A 20,661-nucleotide genomic window follows, 5' to 3' on the forward strand; every position below is an offset into this window, starting at 1 on the left:
GTGAACATTCCTGGCACCGTTATGTCTGTTCTCTGTCCTTGCTCCCATCTCAGCTCACTGAAATGCTATCCAAAATCCTGCCCTTCTTCATAGGTATCCCGTTCTGTGTTTTGATGTGTGGATCCTTGTTTCCGTAGCAACTCTTTTTATCCGAGAAGCAATCTCAGCTTTTGATAAACTTTAGTGTTTCACTACTTAGCAAGCCAATGATTAAGTTTTGCAGTATTCCTATTTGTTTTGCCAAGCAGTGGAAATTTCTCACATCCCCTCTTTTTCAATTTGTTACTATTCACCCATCTTATCTTCAGAGTCATAGAGTCATTACAGTACAGAAAGGAGGCCATTGGGTCCATATCTTTAAGGGTCTGAATGAGACATTTCTCTTTATCAATTACCTCAATGTGGGCAGCTACCACTGGATTTTTCCTCCGCATCCTAAATAGACACCCAGTATCTCTTCAGCTATCCACTCACCATTCTATCATTATTGTCTTTATTTAGTAGTTAACTATCTATCCTCCTCAAAAACAATTATTCCAGAACTTGCATTTATATAGCAGCTTTAGTGCCAGCTGTCATTCAGTTGGTAGCACTCTGAGTCTGAAGGTTATGCTTCAAGTCCCACTCTAGGACTTGAGCACAAAAATCTCAGCTGACATTTCAGTGCAGTACTGAGGGAGTGCTGCATTGCAGGAGGTGCTGTCTTTTGGGTAAGACATCAGACTGAGCCCTGTTTGCCTTTTCAGGTGGATGTAAATGACAATATTTCAAAGAAGAACAGGTAGCCTGGCCAAAATTTATCCCTCGATCAACATTGCAAAAAACAGATTATCCAGTCACTATCACATTTCTGTTTGTGGAATCTTGAAAATTGGCTGAAACACTTCCTACATTACAACATTGATTAGATTTCAAAAGAAATTTATTGGCTGTAAAGTGTGTTGGGACATCCTGAGGTCATGACAGGTGCCATATAAATGCAAATCTTTCTGTTTTAAATGAGCAACATGATAACCATTAAGCTCTTAAACAATTGTTCCAATCTGCTCCAGCTCTTGTGCGCACATGAAGAAAAGTCTATGAGAAATGACAAAATGTTTTAATTCTTTCAAAGGATGCAAGCGTCGCTGGCAAGACCAGCATTTGCTGCCCATCCCTAGTTGCCTTTGAGAAGTTGGTGGTGAGCTGCCTTCTGGAACCGCGGCAGTCCATCTCATGTAGGTACACTCACCCAGAGACAGTGAAGGAATGGTGATATAGTTCCTAGTCAGGATGTGTGTGGTTTGGAGGGGAACCTGCAGGTGGTGGTGTTTTAAGTTTCCAAATACAATTTTATAATATTGCACATATATTTGCTACTTCCAATTTTCTTGCAAATTGACTGTGCCTTAAATAGCCTCACAATGACTGTTGGCATTAGTGGATGAAAGCTTCACATGTTTTTGTGGCAATCTTTTGTCATTGTTTTAGTGAAGGAAATAAGCTGCAAAAACAGGATACTGCCTGTTAAGAATCTTTCCTTCAGATATTCCATCTGGGAATCTATTCCATCTATTAATCACTCTGTGCATGAAAAAGAACTTCCTGGTATAAAGGTTTCATTTTCCTTTACCTACTTTAACCCATGTGTCTCTTGCTCCTACTCTCGCAATTGAAATTAAAGTAATTTTCCATTTTTACCTCTTCCCTCAATTATTTTATGTTTTCTCCATAAGATCACCACTCTGACGCATCATTCCAAGGTTGAAAATCTCAAGTTTCTCCAGTGCCAAACCTCTAACATTAGCTATCAGCCTCCTGGCTCCTCGCACACCTAACCCAACACTTGAGGGAGGAATAAAAGGGTCATTTTCAGGTTGGCAAACTGTAACTAGTTGGGTGCCACAGGGATCAATGCTATTTGCAACTATTTACAATCTATCTTAATGACTTGCATGAAGGAGCCAACTGTATCGTAGCCAAATTTGCAGATGATGCAAAGATAGGTAGGAACGCAAGTTGTGAGGAGAACACAGAGTCTGCAAAGGGATATGGAAAGGTTAAGTGAGTCGGCAAAAATTTGGCAGATGGAGCATAATGTGGGAAAATGTGAGGTTGTGCACTTTGGTGGGAAGAATAGAAAAGCAGAGAGAGACTGCAGAATGTTGCGGTACCGAGGGTCTTTGTACATGAAGTTAGCATGCAGGGACAGAAAGTAATTAGGAAGGCAAATGGAATGTTGGCCTTTATTGCAAGGGGGATGCAGTTTAAAAGTAGGGAAGTCTTGCTACAACTGTATGGGGCGTACAGTTTTGGTCTCCTTATTTAAGGAAGGATATACTTGCATTGGAGGCAATTCAGAGAAGGTCCACTAGGTTGATTCCTGGGATGAAGGGGTTGTCTTATGAGGAAAGGTTAAGCAGGTTTGGCCTATACCCATTGGAGTTGAGAAGAATGAGAGGTGATCTTATTGAAACGTATAAGATTCTCAGGCGGCTTGACAGGGTAGATGCTGAGAGGATGTTTGCCCTTGTGGGGAATCTAGAACTAGGGCGCACAGTTTCAGAATAAAGGGTCTTCCATTTAGGTTGGAGATGAGGAAGAACCTCTTCTCAGAGGGTCGTTAATCTTTGGAATTCTCTACCCCGGTGAGCAGTGGATCATTGAACATATTCAAGGCTGAGTTAGACAGATTTTTGATCTACAAGGGAGTAAAAGGTTACCGGGGGAAGGCAGGAGTGTGGAATTAAGGCCACAATCAGATCAGCCATGATCTTACTAAATGGCGGAGCAAGCTCGAAGGGCTGAATGGCCTACTCCTATTTCTTATGTTCTTATGAATGTTGGGCCAGATGCCAGAGTGGTGACTTTAACCTTCATCAATAGTGTAAAATGGATGATATTGATTTAGCTACTCATGATACACCATGCTTGATTTTCCCCCTGTCGATTCATAGAATGACACAGCAGAGAAGGAGGCCATTCTGCCCTTCATGCCTGTTCCGGCTCTTTGAAAAAGCTATTCAATTAGTTCCACTTCCCCCACACCCTATATCAGGAAGGTTGTTTTCACACAAAATGTGATTAATATATGGCGTTGACTATCAGATAGAATAAAGGAAGGAAAAATCATGAATAGGTGGCTTCTTTGACAGCACTTCCCAGACATATGACCCCTACTACCTAGAAAGACAAGGGCAGCAGGTGCATGGGAACACCACTACCTCCAAGTTCCCCTCCAAGTCCACACCGTCCTGACTTGGAACTATATCGCTGTTTCTTCATTATAACTGGGTCAAGATCCTGGAACTTCCTCTCTAAGAGCACTGTGGGAGTACCTTTGCCAAATGGACTTCAACAGTTCAAGAAGATGGCTCACCACCACCTTCTCAAGGGCAATTAGGGATAAGCAATACATGCTGACCAGGCCGCAATTCTCACATCACATGAATAATTAAAGAAAAATTCTAGATCATAACAACTCACTACTGACCCTTTTCCATTAGAAACAGTTTCTCTCTATCTAACATATCAAACCCCTGCAAAATTTTGAATGACTATCAATCCTCTCATTAAACTTCTCTTCTCTGCTTCAAGAACTCTATATTTTCTCCAGATAATTGAAGTCCTTCATCCCTGGTACCATTCTAATAAATCTCTTCTGGACCCTCTCTAAGACTCTAACATTTTTTCTAACGTATGGTGACTCAAATTTTTTTTTTATATTTGTTTATGGGATGTGGGCATCGCTGGCCAGGCCAACATTTATTTCCCATCCCTAATTGCCCTTGAGAAGCTGACTTCTTGAACAGCTGCAGTCCATGTGGGGTAGTTACACCAACAGTGCTGTGAGGAAGGGACTTCCAGGATTTTGACCCAGCGACAGTGAAGGAACGTCGAGAAAGTTCCAAGTCAGGATGTTGTGTGGCTTGGAGGGGAGCTTGCAGGTGGTGGTGTTTCCATGCATCTGCTGCCCTTATCCTTCTAGGTGGTAGAGGTTGTGGGTTTGGAAAGTGCCGTCTAAGGAGCCTTGGTGCATTGCTGCATTGCATCTTGTAGACGGTACACACTGCTGTCACTGTGCATCTGTTGTGGAGGGAGTGAATGTTTGGGGTTGGGTGTCAATCAAGCGGGCTGCTTTGTCCTTGATGGTGAAGAGTGTTGTTGGAGCTGCACCCATCCAGGCAAGTGGAGAGTATTCCATCACACTCCTGACTTGTGCCTTATGGATGGTGGACAGGCTTTGGGGAGTCAGGAGGTGAGTTACATGCCACAGGATTCCTAGCATCTGACTTGCTCTTGTAGCCACAGTATTTATATGGCTACTTCAGTTCAGTTTCTGGACAATGGTAATCCCCAGGAAGTTGATAGTGGGGGATTCAGCAATCATAATGCCATTGAATGTCAAAAGGAGATGGTTAGATTCTCTCTTGTTGGAGATGGTCATTGCCTGGCACTTGCTTGGTGCAAATGTTAGTTGCTACTTATCAGCCCAAGCCTGTGTATTGTCCATGTCTTGCTGCATTTCTGCACGGGACTGCTTCAGTATCTGAGGAGTCACGAATGGTGCTGAACATTGTGCAATCATCAGTGAACATCCCCACTTCTGACCTTATGATTGAAGGAAGGTTATTGATGAAACAGCTTAAGATGGTTGGGCCTAGGACACTACCCTGAGGAACTCCTGCAGTGATGTCCTGCAGCTCAGATGATTGATCTCCAGCAACCACAGCCATCTTCCTTTATACTGGGTATGACTCCAACCAGCAGAGCGTTTTCCTCCTGATTCCCATTGACTCCAGTTTTGCTAGGGCTCCTTGATGCCATACTCGGTCAAATGCTGCCTTCATGTCAAAGGCAGTCACTCTCACCTCACCTCTTGAGTTCGGATCCTTTGTCCATGTTTGAATCAAGGCTGTAATGAGGTCAGGAGCTGAGTGGCCCTGGCGGAACCTAAACTGAGCGTCACTGAGCAGGTTATTGCTGAGCAAGTGCTGCATTAAAGCACTGTTGTTGACACCTTCCATCACTTTACTGATGATCGACAATGGACTGATGGGGCGGTAATTGGCCGGGTTGGATTTGTCCTGCTTTTTGTGTACAGGACATACCTTGGCAATTTTCCACATTGCCAGGTAGATGCCAGTGTTGTAGCTATACTGAAACAGCTTGGCTAGGGGCACAGAAAGTTCTGGAGCACAGGTCTTCAGTACTAGTGCCGGAATATTGTCAGGGCCCATAGCTTTTGCAGTATCCAGTGCTATTAGTCGTTTCTTGATAACACGTGGAGTGAATCGAATTGGCTGAAGACTGGCATCTGTGATGCTGGGACTTCAGGAAGAGGCTGAGATGGATCATCCATTTGACACTTCTTGCTGAAGATGGATGCAAATGCTTCAGCCTTATCTTTCGCACTGATATGCTGGGCTCCCCCATCATTGAGGATGGGGATATTTGTGGAGGCACCTCCTCCTGTTAGTTGTTTAATTGTCCACCACCATTCATGGCTGGATGTGGCAGGACTGCAGAGCTTAGATCTGATCCGTTGGTTGTGGGACCGCTTAGCTCTGTCCATCGCATGCTGTTTCCGCTGTTTGACACGCCAATAGCCCTGAGTTGTAGCTTCACCAGGTTGACACCTCATTTTGAGATATGCCTGGTGCTGCTCCTGGCATGCCTTCCTGCACTCTTCATTGAACCAGGGTTGATCCCCCGGCTGGATCATAATGGTAGAGTGGGGAATATGCCAGGCCATGAGTTTACAGATTGTGGTTGAGAGCATTCTGCTGCTGCTGATACTCCACAGTGCCTCATGGATTCTCAGCTTTGCCAGAATTGGACACAATACTGCAGCTGGGACTTAATCAGTGATTTGTAAAGACCAGTGCCTTCTTTGCTTTCTGACCCTTAGCCAATTTTGGATCCTTTGTCACTTTAATGCGATAGGCTTCAATTTTGATAACATACCTATTACATTGTACTTTATCAAATGCCTTTTGAAAGTCTGATGCACAACATCAACCCATTCCATTACTTCACAAGGCACTCAAATTAATCGCAGATGATTTGCCTTTAACAAATCTCTGCTGGAGGTCATTTATTAACTCATATTTTTCCAAGCGCCAGTTAATTTTGTGCCAGATTATTGTCTCTGAATGTTTCCCCACCATTGGCTGACTGGACTGTAGTTGCTGGATTTATCCCTCTCATTTTTTTGAACAATGTGTATAGCATTTGCAATCCTCCAGTTTTCTGGCACAATTCCCATATCTAAGGAGGATTAGAAGATTGTGGCCAAAGCCTCTGCAATTTTCACCTTCACTTCCCTCAGCAATCTTAGATACATCCCATCTGGACCAGGTGACATTTCTACTTTGAGCGTTACCAACCTTTTTATTACCTCCTCTTTATTTTAATCCTGTCTAATTTTTCTACTACCTCCTCCTTTACTATGACATTGGCAGCATCTTCGTCTTTAGTGAAGACAGCTGCAAAGTACTCATTTCCTATCTCAGCCATGCCTCAGCCTCCACAGGATCTCTTAATTGACCCCATCTTTCATTTGAATATCCTTTTAATATTTATGTGTTTATGAAAGACTTTTGGATTCCCATTTATGTTATTCACTGATCTATTTTCTTACAATCTATTTGCCATCTTATTTCCCTTTTCTGTCCTTCTATGTACTTTTTGCATCAGCTTGGTTCTCTATTGAATTATGATTATGGCATTTATCATAAGTCTCCTTTTTCTGTTTCATTCAATGTATTTCATCATCTAGGGTGCTCTAACTTTGGATGCGCTTCCTCTTTCCCTTCTGGAAATGTGTCTAGTCTCGTTTGAAGGCCTCCCATTGCTCACTTACTATTTTACCTGCCAATCTTTGATTCCAATCCACCTGGGCCAAATCCCCTTTCAACTCTCTGAAATTAGCACTCCTCCTCCAGTATCTTTTTCACATTTGATTTTTCCTTGTCCTTTTCCATAGTTACTCAAAACCTAATTCCATTGGCTTGCTGGAACGGAAAATTGAGAGAGATATATAGGATGGTCAATCCAACATTGGCTATTTCACACTGTTGCCAAGAATTAAATCTACTTCCCAGGATATAACCCTACTTTTCCTCCAAGTTCCAAGGAACCCTTATGTCCACCAAAGCAGATGTTTCATCATAAAGACAGCATCTTCAGCAATGCAGCATTGCAGCAGTATTGCATTATAGCATCCATCTGGATTATGAGGCCAGCTCCTAGAGCTTTAGAAACAAACGTAGAGAGTACTGCCAACTGAGCCAAGCTGATAGAAAAAAGGCTAGGCTCAACATTGTCCATATAAGAGGGTCATGTAAAAGGAGCGTTAAAGTTGAAGCTCATGGAATTGAAGGCAAATTATTGACCTGGCTCGGAAGTTGGCTAAATGGCAGAAGACAGAGAGTAGGGATAATAGTAAGGTACCATAATTGGCAGGATGTGACCAGTGGTGTCCTACAAACATCTATGTTTTCCCTCAACTATCCACAGTATTTATTAACAATGTAGATGTTGGAATAGAAAACCATATTTCCAAATTTGCCAATGACACAATGATAGGTAGCATTGTAAGTGTGTAGATGGAAGTATAGAATTACAAAGAGATACTAATAGATAAAGTGAATAGGCAGAACTGTGGCAAATGTATTTTAATGTAGGCAAGTGTTAGCTTATCCACTTTAGAACTAAGAAGGATAGACCAGGACACTTTCTTAATGGTGAAAAGCTACAAACAATGGAGTTCCAAAGACACTTAGGAATCCAGGTACATAGATCATTAAAATGTCATGAACAGGTACAGAAAATAATCAGAAAGTTGAATGGAATGCTGGCCTATATATCTGAGGACTAAAATAAAAGGGGGCACAAATCATGCTTCAGCTATACAAAGCCCTGATTAGACCACATCTGTTTGGTCTTCTTACCTGAGGAAGGATGTTCTAGCTATGGAAGGACTGCAGCGAAGGTTCACCGGATTGATTCCTGGGATGGCAGGACTGACATATGAAGAGAGACTGGGTTGATTAGGCTTGTATTCGCCTGAGTTTAGAAGAATGAGAGGGGATTTCATAGAAACCTACAAAATTCCAACAGGACTGGACAGACTAGATGCAGGAAGGATGTTCCCAATGGCGGGGCAGTCCAGGACGAGGGGTCACAATCTAAGGATAAGGGGTAAGCCATTTAGGACAAAGACGAGGAGAGATTTCTTCTCCCAGAGAGTGGTGAACCTGTGGACTTCTCTACCACAGAAAGCAGTTGAGGCCAGATCATTAATTATATTCAAGAAAGAGTTAGATATAGTTCTTAGGGCTAAAGGGATCAAGGGATACAAGGAGAAAGCGGGAACAGGGTACTGAGTTTGGACGAACAGCAATGATTGTATTGAATGGCGATGCAGGCTCGAAGGGCCGAATGGCCTCCTCCTGCTCCTATTTTCTATGTTTCTATGTTTCTAATAGCCTGCTGCACATGCATGTTAACTTTGTGCGTTCCTTGTATGAGTACCCCCAAGTCTCTCTGAACATCAACACTTAGCAGTTTCACACCTTTTAAAAAATATTCTGCTTTTCTATTTTTACAACCAAAGTGAACAACTTTACACTTCCCTGCTTTATACTCCATTTGCCATCTTGTTACCCATTCACTTAACCTTTTGATATCTCTTTGCAGTCTCTCAAAATCCTCCCCGCAGCTTAACTTTCCACCAAGCTTGTATCATCAGCAAACTTAGATACATTACTCACTGTCACTTCATCTAAGTCCTTAATATAGAGTCTAAATAGCTGAGGCCCCAGCACTGATCCTTGTGGGACCCCACTATTCACTGCCTGCCAACTTGAAAATGCCCCATTTATGCCCACTCTCTGCTTGCTGTCTCTTAACCAATCCTCTATCCACGCTAATATATTCCCCCCAACACCTATTAATCTTTTATGTGGCACCTTATCGAATGCCTTTTGAAAATCCAGGTATACTACATCTACTGGTTCCCCTTTATCTACCCTACTAGTTACATCCTCAAAACTCTAATAAATTTGTCAAACGGGATCTCCCTTTAGTAAAACCATGCTGACTTGTTCTAATCAGACTATGCTTTTCCAAGTACAATGTTAAGACTTCTGAAATAATAGTTTCCAGCATCTTCCCAACGACTGATGTTAGGCTAACTGGCCTGTAGTTCGCTATTTTCTCTCGACCTCCTTTCTTGAAAAGTGGCGTAACATTTGCAACTTCCAATCTGACGGGACCATTCCTGAATCTAAGGAATTCTGAAAAATCATAGCCAGCGCATCCATTATATCTGCAGCTATCACTTTTAGAACCCCTCACAAAACCTTACACCTAACAATGCTTCTATTGCTTCTCACATTCCAGTGGGTCACGCCTTCAAACTCTAGTTTACATTGCAAAACAAAAAAGTTCCTTAACAAGAAGAACAGGTTATTCAGACAAATCCAGCCCAGGCCAGGTCCCATCCCAGATCTCTGTGATGTAACCTTCTGCATGTCAGTTTATTTGCATACCTCACCAAGCCCATTCTGTGTTAGGTAAAGTGAAATGATTTAATTTATGAAAAAGTATTTTACTTTGTTATTGGAAGCGACAGATTGGAGAGGCATCATCAGCATAATCCTCTGTCTTGAAATTACAGCTCTGACCTCCAATCATTGCATTATCTTAATACCCAGTGCAGTACTTGACTGATAAAGGTCACAGACCTGAAACACTAACTGTTTTACTCTCCACAGATGCTGCCAGACCTGATGAGTATTTCCAGCACTTTCTGGTTTTATTGCAGTACTTGACAATGCAGTGTAGTACAAAGGGAGTGCAGCACTTGCGGAGGTGCTGTCTTTACAATGAGACCATAAACTAAGGCTACATTTGCCCTCTCAGGTAGATGTAAAAGATTCCTTGGCACTGTTTCACAAAAGAGGCAGGGCAGTTCTCCCCGGTGTCCTGGTAGATATTTATCCCTCAACTTACATGAGTACAATCAATTATCTGGTCATTGTCACATTGCAGTTTGTGGGGGTTTGCTGTGTTTGCTGTGTTTCCTACATTACAACAGTGACTGCACTTCAAAAGTACTTCATTGGCAGTAAGATTTTTTGGGATATCCTAAACCATATAAATGCTACTCTTTCTTTTCTTTGGCCCACAGCTAACAGTTTCAGAAATAGGTAGAAAAGAGAGAGGAAAGAGAATGGAAAATTAGCAGACTGGAAATTTGACTGAAATTTTTAACATCAGTTCTCTGGTACAAACAGCCATTTAGCCCATTTCTCTGGTGGTTCCACAGATCTCCCATTAAGATTATGGAGGGAGAGTAGGAAAAGCCCAGTGGACTTTCAGGGGCACTTTGTAATATTCCCGTCACTGACTTCTTCTCTTCCATGGGCTTTCCTTGAGGTTCCCAATCAAATAATATCCATCAGGCCCTCCAGTAGCATGTATTTAACCCCCAGCTAAATTTTCCATAACCCGAAATTCATTGTGCAGATGCAGGGAACCAACTTATGGATGCCTTTCTCCAGGAATCTGACCTAAACACATATAAAACGTATAATTTTCTTTGCCTTTAAATTCCACCCATTTGCATTATATCTATTTGATTGTTTAATGCATTTGTGCAAAGTTCTTCTACCATTTAGAGGGAGGGTGTTAACTATCTACCTTAGTGGGTTAGTCCTTCCATAAATAAAAGAAAAAAGGAGTTGGTACAAAGGTTCTTCACTAATATTCAAAAGTACAAATCTCAAATCACTAGAGTCTATTAACACTGAACAACTTCCAAGGCAATCTGACATTGACAGATATGGGTTTAATTTGAACACTCAGGACAATTTAATAATCCCATTAATAACATTTCTTCTCTGTATTTATCTTGTGATTTCCTATGATTACAGAATTTACTTCCCATTTTTAGACCACTGCAACTCATAGGATAAGGAAGGCCAAAGACACCAGACTCCATCCACCATATCAAGGATGTGAATTGCCAGTTAGCCTGTGAATTATTACAACTAGAACAGCATCACAAGAGTTGTTGATGTTTACTCAAGGACTCTATAATTATGCCAAAAACATAAGGAACAGGAGTAGGCCATTCAGTTCCTTGAACCTGTGCCTTCATTCAATTAGATCATAATTGATCTGCACCTCCACCTCATTTCTCCAACATTGTTCCATTATTCCTTAATACCCTTACCTAACAAAAATCTATTGATCTCAGTCTTGAAAATTTCATCCAAGCCTTTTAGGGGGCAGTTCCAGATTTTCACTACCCTCTGTGTTAGAAAGTGCTTCCTCATTTTGCTTTTGAATGGCCTAGCACTAACTTTAAGAAAATGTCAGAGTCATAGAGTCATAGGGTCGTTTACGGCACAGAAAGAGGCCATTCGGCCCATTAGGTCCATGCTGGCTCTCCACGGAGCAATCCAATCTCACTCCCCTGCTTGGTCCCCATAGCCCTACAACTTTATTTTCGTCAAGTGGCCATCCAATTTCCTTTTGAAGTCATTGATTGACTCTGCTGCCACCACCCTTGTGGGCAGTGAGTTCCAGGTCATTACCACTTGCATAAAAAACAGTTCTTCTTCACATTTCCCTGTCTCTCATGCCAAAAACCTACAATCTGTGTCCCCAAGTCCTTCTACCGTTAATTAATGGGAACAGTTTTTCCTTGTCTAACTTCCTTGTACACCTCTATTAAATCTCCCCTCTATCTCCTTTGCCCAAAGGAGAACAAGCCCAGCTTTTCCAACCTAATCCTGTAATTAAAATCCCTCATCTGTGGAACCATTCTGGTAAATCTCCTCTGCACCCTCTCAATGACCTTCACATCCTTCTTAAAGTGTGGTGACAGAACTGGATGCAATACTCTAGTTGAGGCCTAACCAGAGCTTTATAAAAGTTCAGTATAACTTCTCTGCTTTTGTACTCTATGTCTCTATTTATGAAGCCCAAGAATCTATTTGCTTTACTAACTATTCTCTCAATATGTTCTGTCATCTTCAAAGATTGGTACGCATGTACCTCCAGGTCCCTCCGTTCCTGTACACTTTTTAGAATTGTGCCATTAAGTATATATTGCCTCTCCCTATTCCTTCTACCAAAATGCATCACCTCACACGTGTCAGTATTAAATTCCATCTTCCACCTCTCTGCCCATTCTGCTAGCCTAGCTATGTCCTGTTGCAGGCTGTTCATATCATCCTCACTGTTTGCTGCACCTCCAAGCTTGGTGTCATCAGCAAATTTTGAAGTTCTACCCTGTATACCAAGTCATGCACATATAAAGCAAAAAAAAAGCAGTGGTCCCAGCACTGACCCTTGGGGAACACCACTGTCCACATTCTCAAGTCTGAAAAGCAACCATTTACTATGACTCACTGTTTTCTGGCCTTAAGCCAATTTTTATCCAATTGGATACTGATTCCCTCTATTCCATGTGCCTCAATTTTGTTAACCAGCCTTTTATGAGGGACCTTATCAAATGTTTTCTTAAAATCCATATAAACAACATCCACTGCATTCCCTTCATCAACCTTCTCTGTTATTCCATTAAATAATTCAATTAGATTAGTCAAGCATGATCTGCCTTTTACAAATCCATGCTGGCTCCCCTTAATTAACTTGAACCTCTTCAAGTGTCTGTTGATTTTTTTCTCTGATTATTGTTTCTAAAACTTTACCCACCACTGATGTTAAACTAACTGGCGTGTATTTGATAAGACTGTCTTTACACTCTTTCTTGAATAAGGGTGTAACAATTCCCGCTCTCCAGTCCTCTGGCACCTCCCCCGTATTCGGGAAGATTGGAAGATTATGGCAAGCCCTTCCACTATCTCCACCCCCACTACCTTTAGCAACATGGGATGTAAGCCATCCAGACCAAGTGACTTATCTACCCTATATATAGCCAGGCTTTTTAGGACCTCCCACCTCTCAATTTTTATTGTATCAATTGCCTCTACTCTTTCTGCTTCTACCAATATTTTGTCTGATTCAACTTCCTTAGTGAACACTGATACAAAGTACTCATTGTGCCTCTAAGCATATATTATCCTCTTTGTCCCTAATAGGCCCCACTCTACCTCTTACTACTCATTTACTAACTTACTATTTACATGTACATTCTGGTAGAAGATTTTTTAGTTCCCTTTTATGCTGAGTGCCATTCTGTACTCATGTTCTCTCTTTACCAGTCTTATTTTCCTCTTTACTTCTCCTCTCAACTTATTGTATTTGGCCTGGTTCACACCTGAAGAATTAGCCTGACATGCATCAGACACTGTCTTTTTTTGTTTCATCATATCTCTATCTCCTGCGTCATCTAAGGAGCCCTGTTATTGGAATGCATCTCGCTTGAACCTGAAGCGTCTGTTCCTTAAAGATAACCCATTGTTCTAATACAGCTCTTCCTGCCAGTCTTTGGTTCTATTCTACCCTGGCTATATCCCTTCTCATTGCGTTAAAATTAGCCCTCTTCCAATCTAGACATTCTATCATATTATGTTCCTTGCTTTTCTGCATTACTGGTCAAAACTTTATGATATGATGATCACTCTTACCCAAGTTCTCCCCAACAGACCATTAGTCCACTTGGCCCACCTCATTTCCCAGCAGCAGATCCAGCAATGCCGCTTTTCTAGTTGGGCTGAGATCATACTGATCAAGGACGTTCTCCTGAACATATTTCAGAAATTCCTCCCCCTCCTTACCCTTTACTCTAAAATTATCCCAATTAATATTTGGGTAATTAAAGTCCCCCAATATCACCACTCTATAGTTCTTGCACATTTCTGTCTTTTCCCTGCATATATGCTACTCTATCTCTCTCTATCTCTCTCACTATTAGGAGGCCCATAGAATACCGCTAGTCCCCCAGTAATTATCATAACCTATTTGCTTCTCAATTCTAATCAAATGGATTCTGTCCCTACCCCCTCAAGGATATCCTCCCTTTCCAACACTACAATGTCTTCCCTAATCCACCCCACCTCCCTTTTTCCCTTCTCTATCTTTTCCGAACAATTTATATCCTTGTATATTAAGCACCCAGTCCTCACCACTTTAAGCCATTATTGCCACTACATCATATTCCCATACTGCCTTTGTCTTGATTGAGGAAGTATCAATCCTCATTCAGATAACCTGCAATAAAGCAGCTGCTGCAACTGCATTTAACCATCCTGTGCTGATCCAGAAAACTTCCAACAAAGGTCTGATGCAGCTTCATCATTCCTCCTCCTCCCACCTCTTCTGTCTCCCCCAACCCTCTGCCCACATTTCCAGTCTCCCCTCTATATTCCCTTCCTCCTCTCTCCACCCCTTCCCTTACCCAATGCTTCTGATCCTCATCTCTTCCCTCGCCTTGCCAATATCCACATTCCTTCCCCTCCACCTTACCCTTTCCTCTCCCTCCTCTTTCCCATCGTCCCTTTCTTCAGCTCTTCCACCTCCAGCTTTCCACTTGACCCCTCCCCACCTCAACCTCCCTCCTCTCCCTCCCCACTCTCCCCAACCCTCCCTTCTCCACTCCTTCCCCAGACCTCACCCCTCTCCCCTATCATCTGCCCTCCCACCTTCCTCCCCCTCCCCCCCCTGCTCTGTACCACTACCCCTTCTCGGCAGCTTTCCCCCCCTCCTTCTTCCCATCCCATCTCTTCTGCTTGTGGAGCTGTTTTCTGACAGAATTGGCACCTGAAATCCTCATCAATATGGACAACTGATCACCACATAGCCTCTGCGTCAGTCTTGCTGTTGTGTTTAGATTCCATCTGGGAACACGAAGTAGTGTAACAATAACCAGCTGTTGGATTTGAGAGTGCGTGTTAATCTGCCGGGGTAGATTTATGTACACAACTGTGTTTATCACTTATAATAACAACCTTCTCTCCCAGAAACGACCAGGAAACATATGAACGGCCATTGATCCTCATGGATCATGTGACATTCCCTCCTTCCCCTCCTCCACATAGAAGAAACCGAGTTCTCCGACAGAGCATAATGTGATGGTTTTGATGCTGAACTTTCTCTGTGCTGCGAACATGCATCCACAGACAGGGATTGGGAGCTCAGGAGACTGAGAGTGTAGAATGGACCAGGAGAGTCAGGAATAGACAGGACTGCGATGGGGCCAGGAACAGGTGGGTGGACTCCACAAGGGTATCGTACACCACAATGACTCACGAATAAAACAATTGCCTTGCACTATACTTTCAACCCCCACTGCCCACACCCACAAGCCACAAATAGTCTCCCACTCAAGCCTGGTGCTGTAAAAAAGTAAATCTGTTCAATGCCGGCCCTGCTCAAGCTGAAATGGCGGAATCCTTAATATTTGTAGAGCACAGTCTGGATTACTCCTATTTCCAGCTGAAGGCTAAACTGCAGATGGTAATGCAAACGATATTTACTTATCTGTTACGCTTGGCAAACAAATACTTGTTAGATCCTTCTTACTTGCTGACTTGCTCCGAGGGAAGCAATAGCACCTCCCTCCCCACGCCACCAGTTCTGTATGGGATACTATTATGTTACCTTTGCTTCTTTCTTTAACAAGGCTTCAGCAAATGCCTTCCCCAGCCCTTGCGACGCGCCTGTTATCAAACCCACACAGTTCTTCAGAATCATTTTAGTTCCAAGAATTCCCTTGCTGCTCAGGCCTCTTGTGTGTTTTCGCTTCCACCTGTCCTCGCACTAACAAGGCAGGCAGGCGACTTCTTGCTGTTCTTTAACACTCCACACACTGGCACCCAGCCAGGAAACGCCTGCAGCAGCAACAATTTCAAGAAGTAGCATTCACATTCTGAAACCCTTTCATGCTGCCTTTTCTGTTGCTTGGTAATTCTTATCCAGTCTCGCCAAATTGACACTTTTCCACAGACAAAGTTCGCATTCAGTGATCGCTGCATGTCTGCCTAGTTCCTCCATGTGCCCAGTTATATTTCTGTGCAGATGGCCAGCTTTATTTTCTTATCGCTGTCATTTAACCCTGCTGTGAATAAAAGGCTCATTTTTCACACAGTTTCATTTTCGGAATCCGTGTTTTGCAGATAAGAATTATTGCACCCTCATCAATCTCCCCTGCACATAGGGAATCAAGGCCAAGGCCTAGAAATCCAATTGTTCCCCGCCTGTTTATTAGGTGCGGAGTGGCACCTAAGCTTCCTGCCTGTTGGACAGGCACCAAGCTGGGTGTGGGTGTATATTGGCGCAGGCTTTCAGATTTCCACTAAAATAAAAGCAAAATACTGCAGATGCTAGAAATCCTTTGCCAGTTCTGATGAAAGATCACAGATGTTAACTCTGTTTCTCTCTCCACAGATGTTGCCTGACCTGCTAAGTATTTCCAGCACTTTTATAATTAAACTGGTGCTTGCGTTTCAAAATCGCTGTGACAAGCATATTGCGGCTTCATTGCGGCTTGCCTGAAGCGTCAGCACCATCTAGGGTGGCAGACCAGCATCATATTGAGGGGGACATGTACCGTCCTGCAGGAGTGACAACAGCTTAGATTTTGGTTGGATGAACATGCAATTGTTCATGTACAGGAGCGATTAGGGCTTCATTTTGCATTAACTAATTCTTGGAAGTCTTACCTTTTTAAAATAAATAACACCATAATTAGTTGCTAGATTATAAAAGCATCATTAAAAATTGCTTTAGCTTTAATGTTTTCTGTGGGTTTTTTGAGCAATTTTTTTTCGACATGTCATGTTTAATACAAGACGGGTGAGTTGGCAGCTCTGAGTTATATTGGTGTCCATGGCATCTAAAATGAGAATTCTTAATGCTGGCAGAGAGCTGAGAGGACACTTTATCAATTCTTTAGCCTCATAGGAACAGGAGTAGGCCATTCAGCCCCTTGAATCCATTCTATTACATCATGGCTGATCTGCACCTCAATTTGACCTTGATACTCTTACCCAACAAAAATCTATCAATCTCTGTGTTGCAAGCTCCAAATGTCACAGCACTCACAGCCTTTTGGGAAGAACGTTTGAGGTTTCTACCACCCTTTGAGTGAAAAAGTCTTTCCTTTTTTACTTCTAAATTACCTAGTTCTAATTTTAAGATTATGGTCACTTGTTCTTGATTCTCCCACCAGAGGAAATAGTTTCTCCATAACAAAGCATATTGGTAATGTTACTGGACCAGCAGTTCTGGGAATTTGATTTCAATTAATTAATAAACCTAGAATAATACACTAGTCTCATTAATGATGATCATATTGCAAAAACCCACCTGATTCACTCATGTCCTTCAGGGGAGGAAATCTGCCATCCTTACCTGGTCTGGCCTACATGTGACTCCAGATCCACAGCAATATGGTTGGCTCTTAACTTCCCTCTGAAATGGCTGAACAAGCCACTCAGTTGTATCAAACCGCACTGTGGGTGTACCTACACCACATGGAGTGCAGTCATTCAAGAAGGTGGCTCACCACCACCTTCTCAAGGGCAATTAGGGATGGGCAATAAATTCTGGCCTAGCCAGTGACAATCACTTCCCAAGAACAAATAAAAAAAACGAATTTTAATCTTTTGAACACATGGATCAGATCACTCCTTAATCTTCTATACTCAAAGGAATGCAGGTTAACTTTATGCAACCTGTCTTCATAATTTAACTCTCTAAAATCCAGTATCATCCATGCTACACCCCCTCCAAGGCCAACATATCCTTCGTGATGTGCAGTGCGTAAAACTGAATGGGGTCTGACAAGGCTAGTTTATTCACATATCTATCGCTCGATCTTAGCGAAGTAATGAGTTTTAAACAAATGCAATAGTTTTCACAATGTTTTCATTTGAAATACAATTTGTAATACAATATTACAATACTGTTTCCTTAACACTAACAGATTAGATACAACCTTGACTGTTCAAAGTGCATCATGTAGTTCTGCAGACCCACATTAAGCTTCTTTAAGATATGTTTGCTGACCCACACAAGTCTTTCCAATATATGTCAAATAACTCATGTTTTGAAATGTTAAGTAATTACCTCAACTGAAGCATAACTTCCTCCTCCTTGTATTCCAGCCACCTTGAGATAAAGTCCAACATTCCATTAGCCTCTTGATTGAAATGGGAAACTTGGGTTGCTTGTATAATTATGGCTATTGTGCTCTCTTTTGTTTGAAAGGTTTGAAATTCTTGCTTAATCAATAACACCACCACCACTGATCACCAAATGGGGGTTACACCCAAGCCATATTCTATTAACAGCTGTGTTTTCACCACAGCAGGTACAGTAAATGCAGCAAGCCTAAATATTACAGTATTCAAATAGCAATGCCTTGAGCAAAACTGCAAGATTTTATTCTCCCACTACCGAGGATTTGATGCAGTGCAGGTCGGCTTGGCTCAGTGGTTGTGTGCTCTGTTCTGGCTTAGTGGTCTGTGGATTCAAACCCCAGTGAAGACTTGAGCACAAACTTTGGGTGAGATATTAACCTAAAGTCCTGCCTGCCTATTCAGGTGATTCTTCAAAAAATAGTAGGAAGGTTCTTGAGGTGTACTGGTTAACATTTTGGTAGGAAGCATGAGGAGAGGCAATAGGAACTAGATAGTACAATGTTTACGGGGCTGCAGGAACAGAGAGACTTGGGGGCAAACATACACAAATCTTTGAAGGTGGCAGGACACGTTGAGGCCATTGAAAAGTATGTGAAATCCTTGGCTTTATTAATAGAGGTATAGCATACAAAACAAAGAAACTGTGCTAAAACATTATGAAACACTGGTTAGGCCTCAGCTGGAGAATTATGTTCAATTCTGGGCACCACACCCTGTGGTTGGACTAATTGGTTAGCTCTTTCGAAGAGTTGGCACAGGCATGATGGACTGAATGGCCTCATTTTGCAATGTTTCATTCTAGACTCCATGATTCTAACATTCATCCCTCAATCAACACCAACAAAATTCAGATAACTAACCATTATGTTTATGGGACCTTGCTGTCTGCTGTGTTTACCTAACAACTGTGAATTGGCTGTGAATCATTTTGGAACAATTCCAAATTGGTCCTCGGATTTCATTAATATTTTATGGAGGGGATGACGGCGTCTGCACGGGCAACTTGCTCATTGAAGATGAAGTATGTCGCACCATTTGCCTCGACGACAGTGGCCAGAAAGGAAATCCTGAGAGAAGTGTTGAGGTGAGGCGGCTAATCGTGACAATGGTAGGGTCAGCGGGTGTTGGCGGTGTGCAGTGGATGGGGGAAGTGAGCATTCCTGCTCTTCCTGGCTGTTACGACCAGGTGAGCAATGTGTCTAGGGGTCTGTTACTATCTTCACCTGGTCTTATTGGAACAGTTGGCAGGAAAAAAGACAGAAGCGCAAGGAGAGAGCCAACTGTGTAACAGCCCCGACAACCAATTTTATCCGCAGCACCTGTGGAAGAGTCTGTCACTCTAGAATTGGCCTTTATAGCCACTCCAGGCGCTGCTTCACAAACCACTGACCACCTCCAGGCGCTTACCCATTGTCTCTCGAGACAAGGAGGCCAAAGGAAGGAAAGGAAATTGCAACAGGGTTTAATTTTAAACACACTGTGTTTTGAGCTCCCCCTTTGCGAATCCTTACTTACAACTTTCCAATTATAAGGCAAAGAAATGAGCACAAACAGGCTTTCTTTGGTTTAAAGAAGAAAGATGCAATTTATTAAACCTTAAACTCTAACTCTAATACGGTTCACGCCTATGGATATACGATGCACCCATGCTAGCATGCACATGCGATATAAACATGCAGATAGGGACAGAAAAGAGCCGAAGAAGAGATAAGTTGAACAGTTTGAGGCAAGGTCTTGTTACTGTTTCTCGAGCTTGCTATATTCCTTAACTGAAGATATGGTCTTGTGTTTCGTTGGGGCCCAGTAGCCTTCTTAAAAACCTTGTCCACATCAAAAACCTTTCCCTCTTTGAGTTTAAATGTCTGCACAAGATTCAGTTTCGTGGGAAAAGATGGAGGCAGACAGACAGGAGAGGAGATGTTCTCAGTCCATAAGCACATGGCGTTCTCTGCTCCAATTCCTTTGTTGGGAGTTCAAATAAAAAAAACTCCCAGGTTTCCCAGCATGTTAGTCATGTGACTAGCTCCTTATATGGAACAGCGTCTTCAAAATCCTTTGTTAGAGGTTCAAATTATCTGCAACAGTCAGCTAATCATGTGACTAAAACTGGTCTGATCACTTCTGTGTATTGGAGAAGCAACTGCTGGGTCCCTATTGTTTCAACATTGTCTGGTACTATGCAAATGTCCTTCCAGTCAGGGCTTGCAATTTTTAAGTTTTTGTTCATGTGGTGAAATAATGTGAGCCGCAGTCGTGGCAGGTGGGGGGAGGGGGTTTGCCTGACACTGGCTCTACAGTGTTTATTTAGAAAAATAATTATTTTTAATAAAATACACCTTTATTTGGGGGCCTGAAGAATCCTGATTAGGAACAGGCCCCAGGGTCCCAGGCCCTGCTCCACTTGTTGGAACAAAATCCGGGAATGGGTCCTCCAACAGGTGTTCGGCCTCTAATGAACATAAGGAAGGGACCTCACGCCAGATTTGGGTGACTGCCTGGAATGCCCAAAAAATAGGCCTGATGAAAATTAGCAGCAGCCTGAACGCATGTGCATACA

The 20,661-nt window shown here is 42.5% G+C and overlaps 1 protein-coding gene across 1 annotated transcript in view; it reads right to left on the bottom strand.

Annotated features, from left to right (window-relative positions):
* Positions 1 to 15,753, bottom strand: part of LOC137368631 (15-hydroxyprostaglandin dehydrogenase [NAD(+)]-like) — a 138,897-nt gene extending 123,144 nt beyond the window's left edge. Inside the window, exon 1 of the mRNA XM_068028775.1 lies at positions 15,562 to 15,753. Coding sequence (XP_067884876.1) covers positions 15,562 to 15,654 — 93 coding nt within the window. The 5' untranslated portion in view covers positions 15,655 to 15,753. The remainder of the gene's footprint in view (positions 1 to 15,561) is intronic.
* Positions 15,754 to 20,661: the final 4,908 nt, after the last annotated feature.

The sequence above is a fragment of the Heterodontus francisci genome, chromosome 4 (genome assembly GCF_036365525.1).
Source record: "Heterodontus francisci isolate sHetFra1 chromosome 4, sHetFra1.hap1, whole genome shotgun sequence".
NCBI classification, from domain to species: Eukaryota; Metazoa; Chordata; class Chondrichthyes; order Heterodontiformes; family Heterodontidae; genus Heterodontus; species Heterodontus francisci.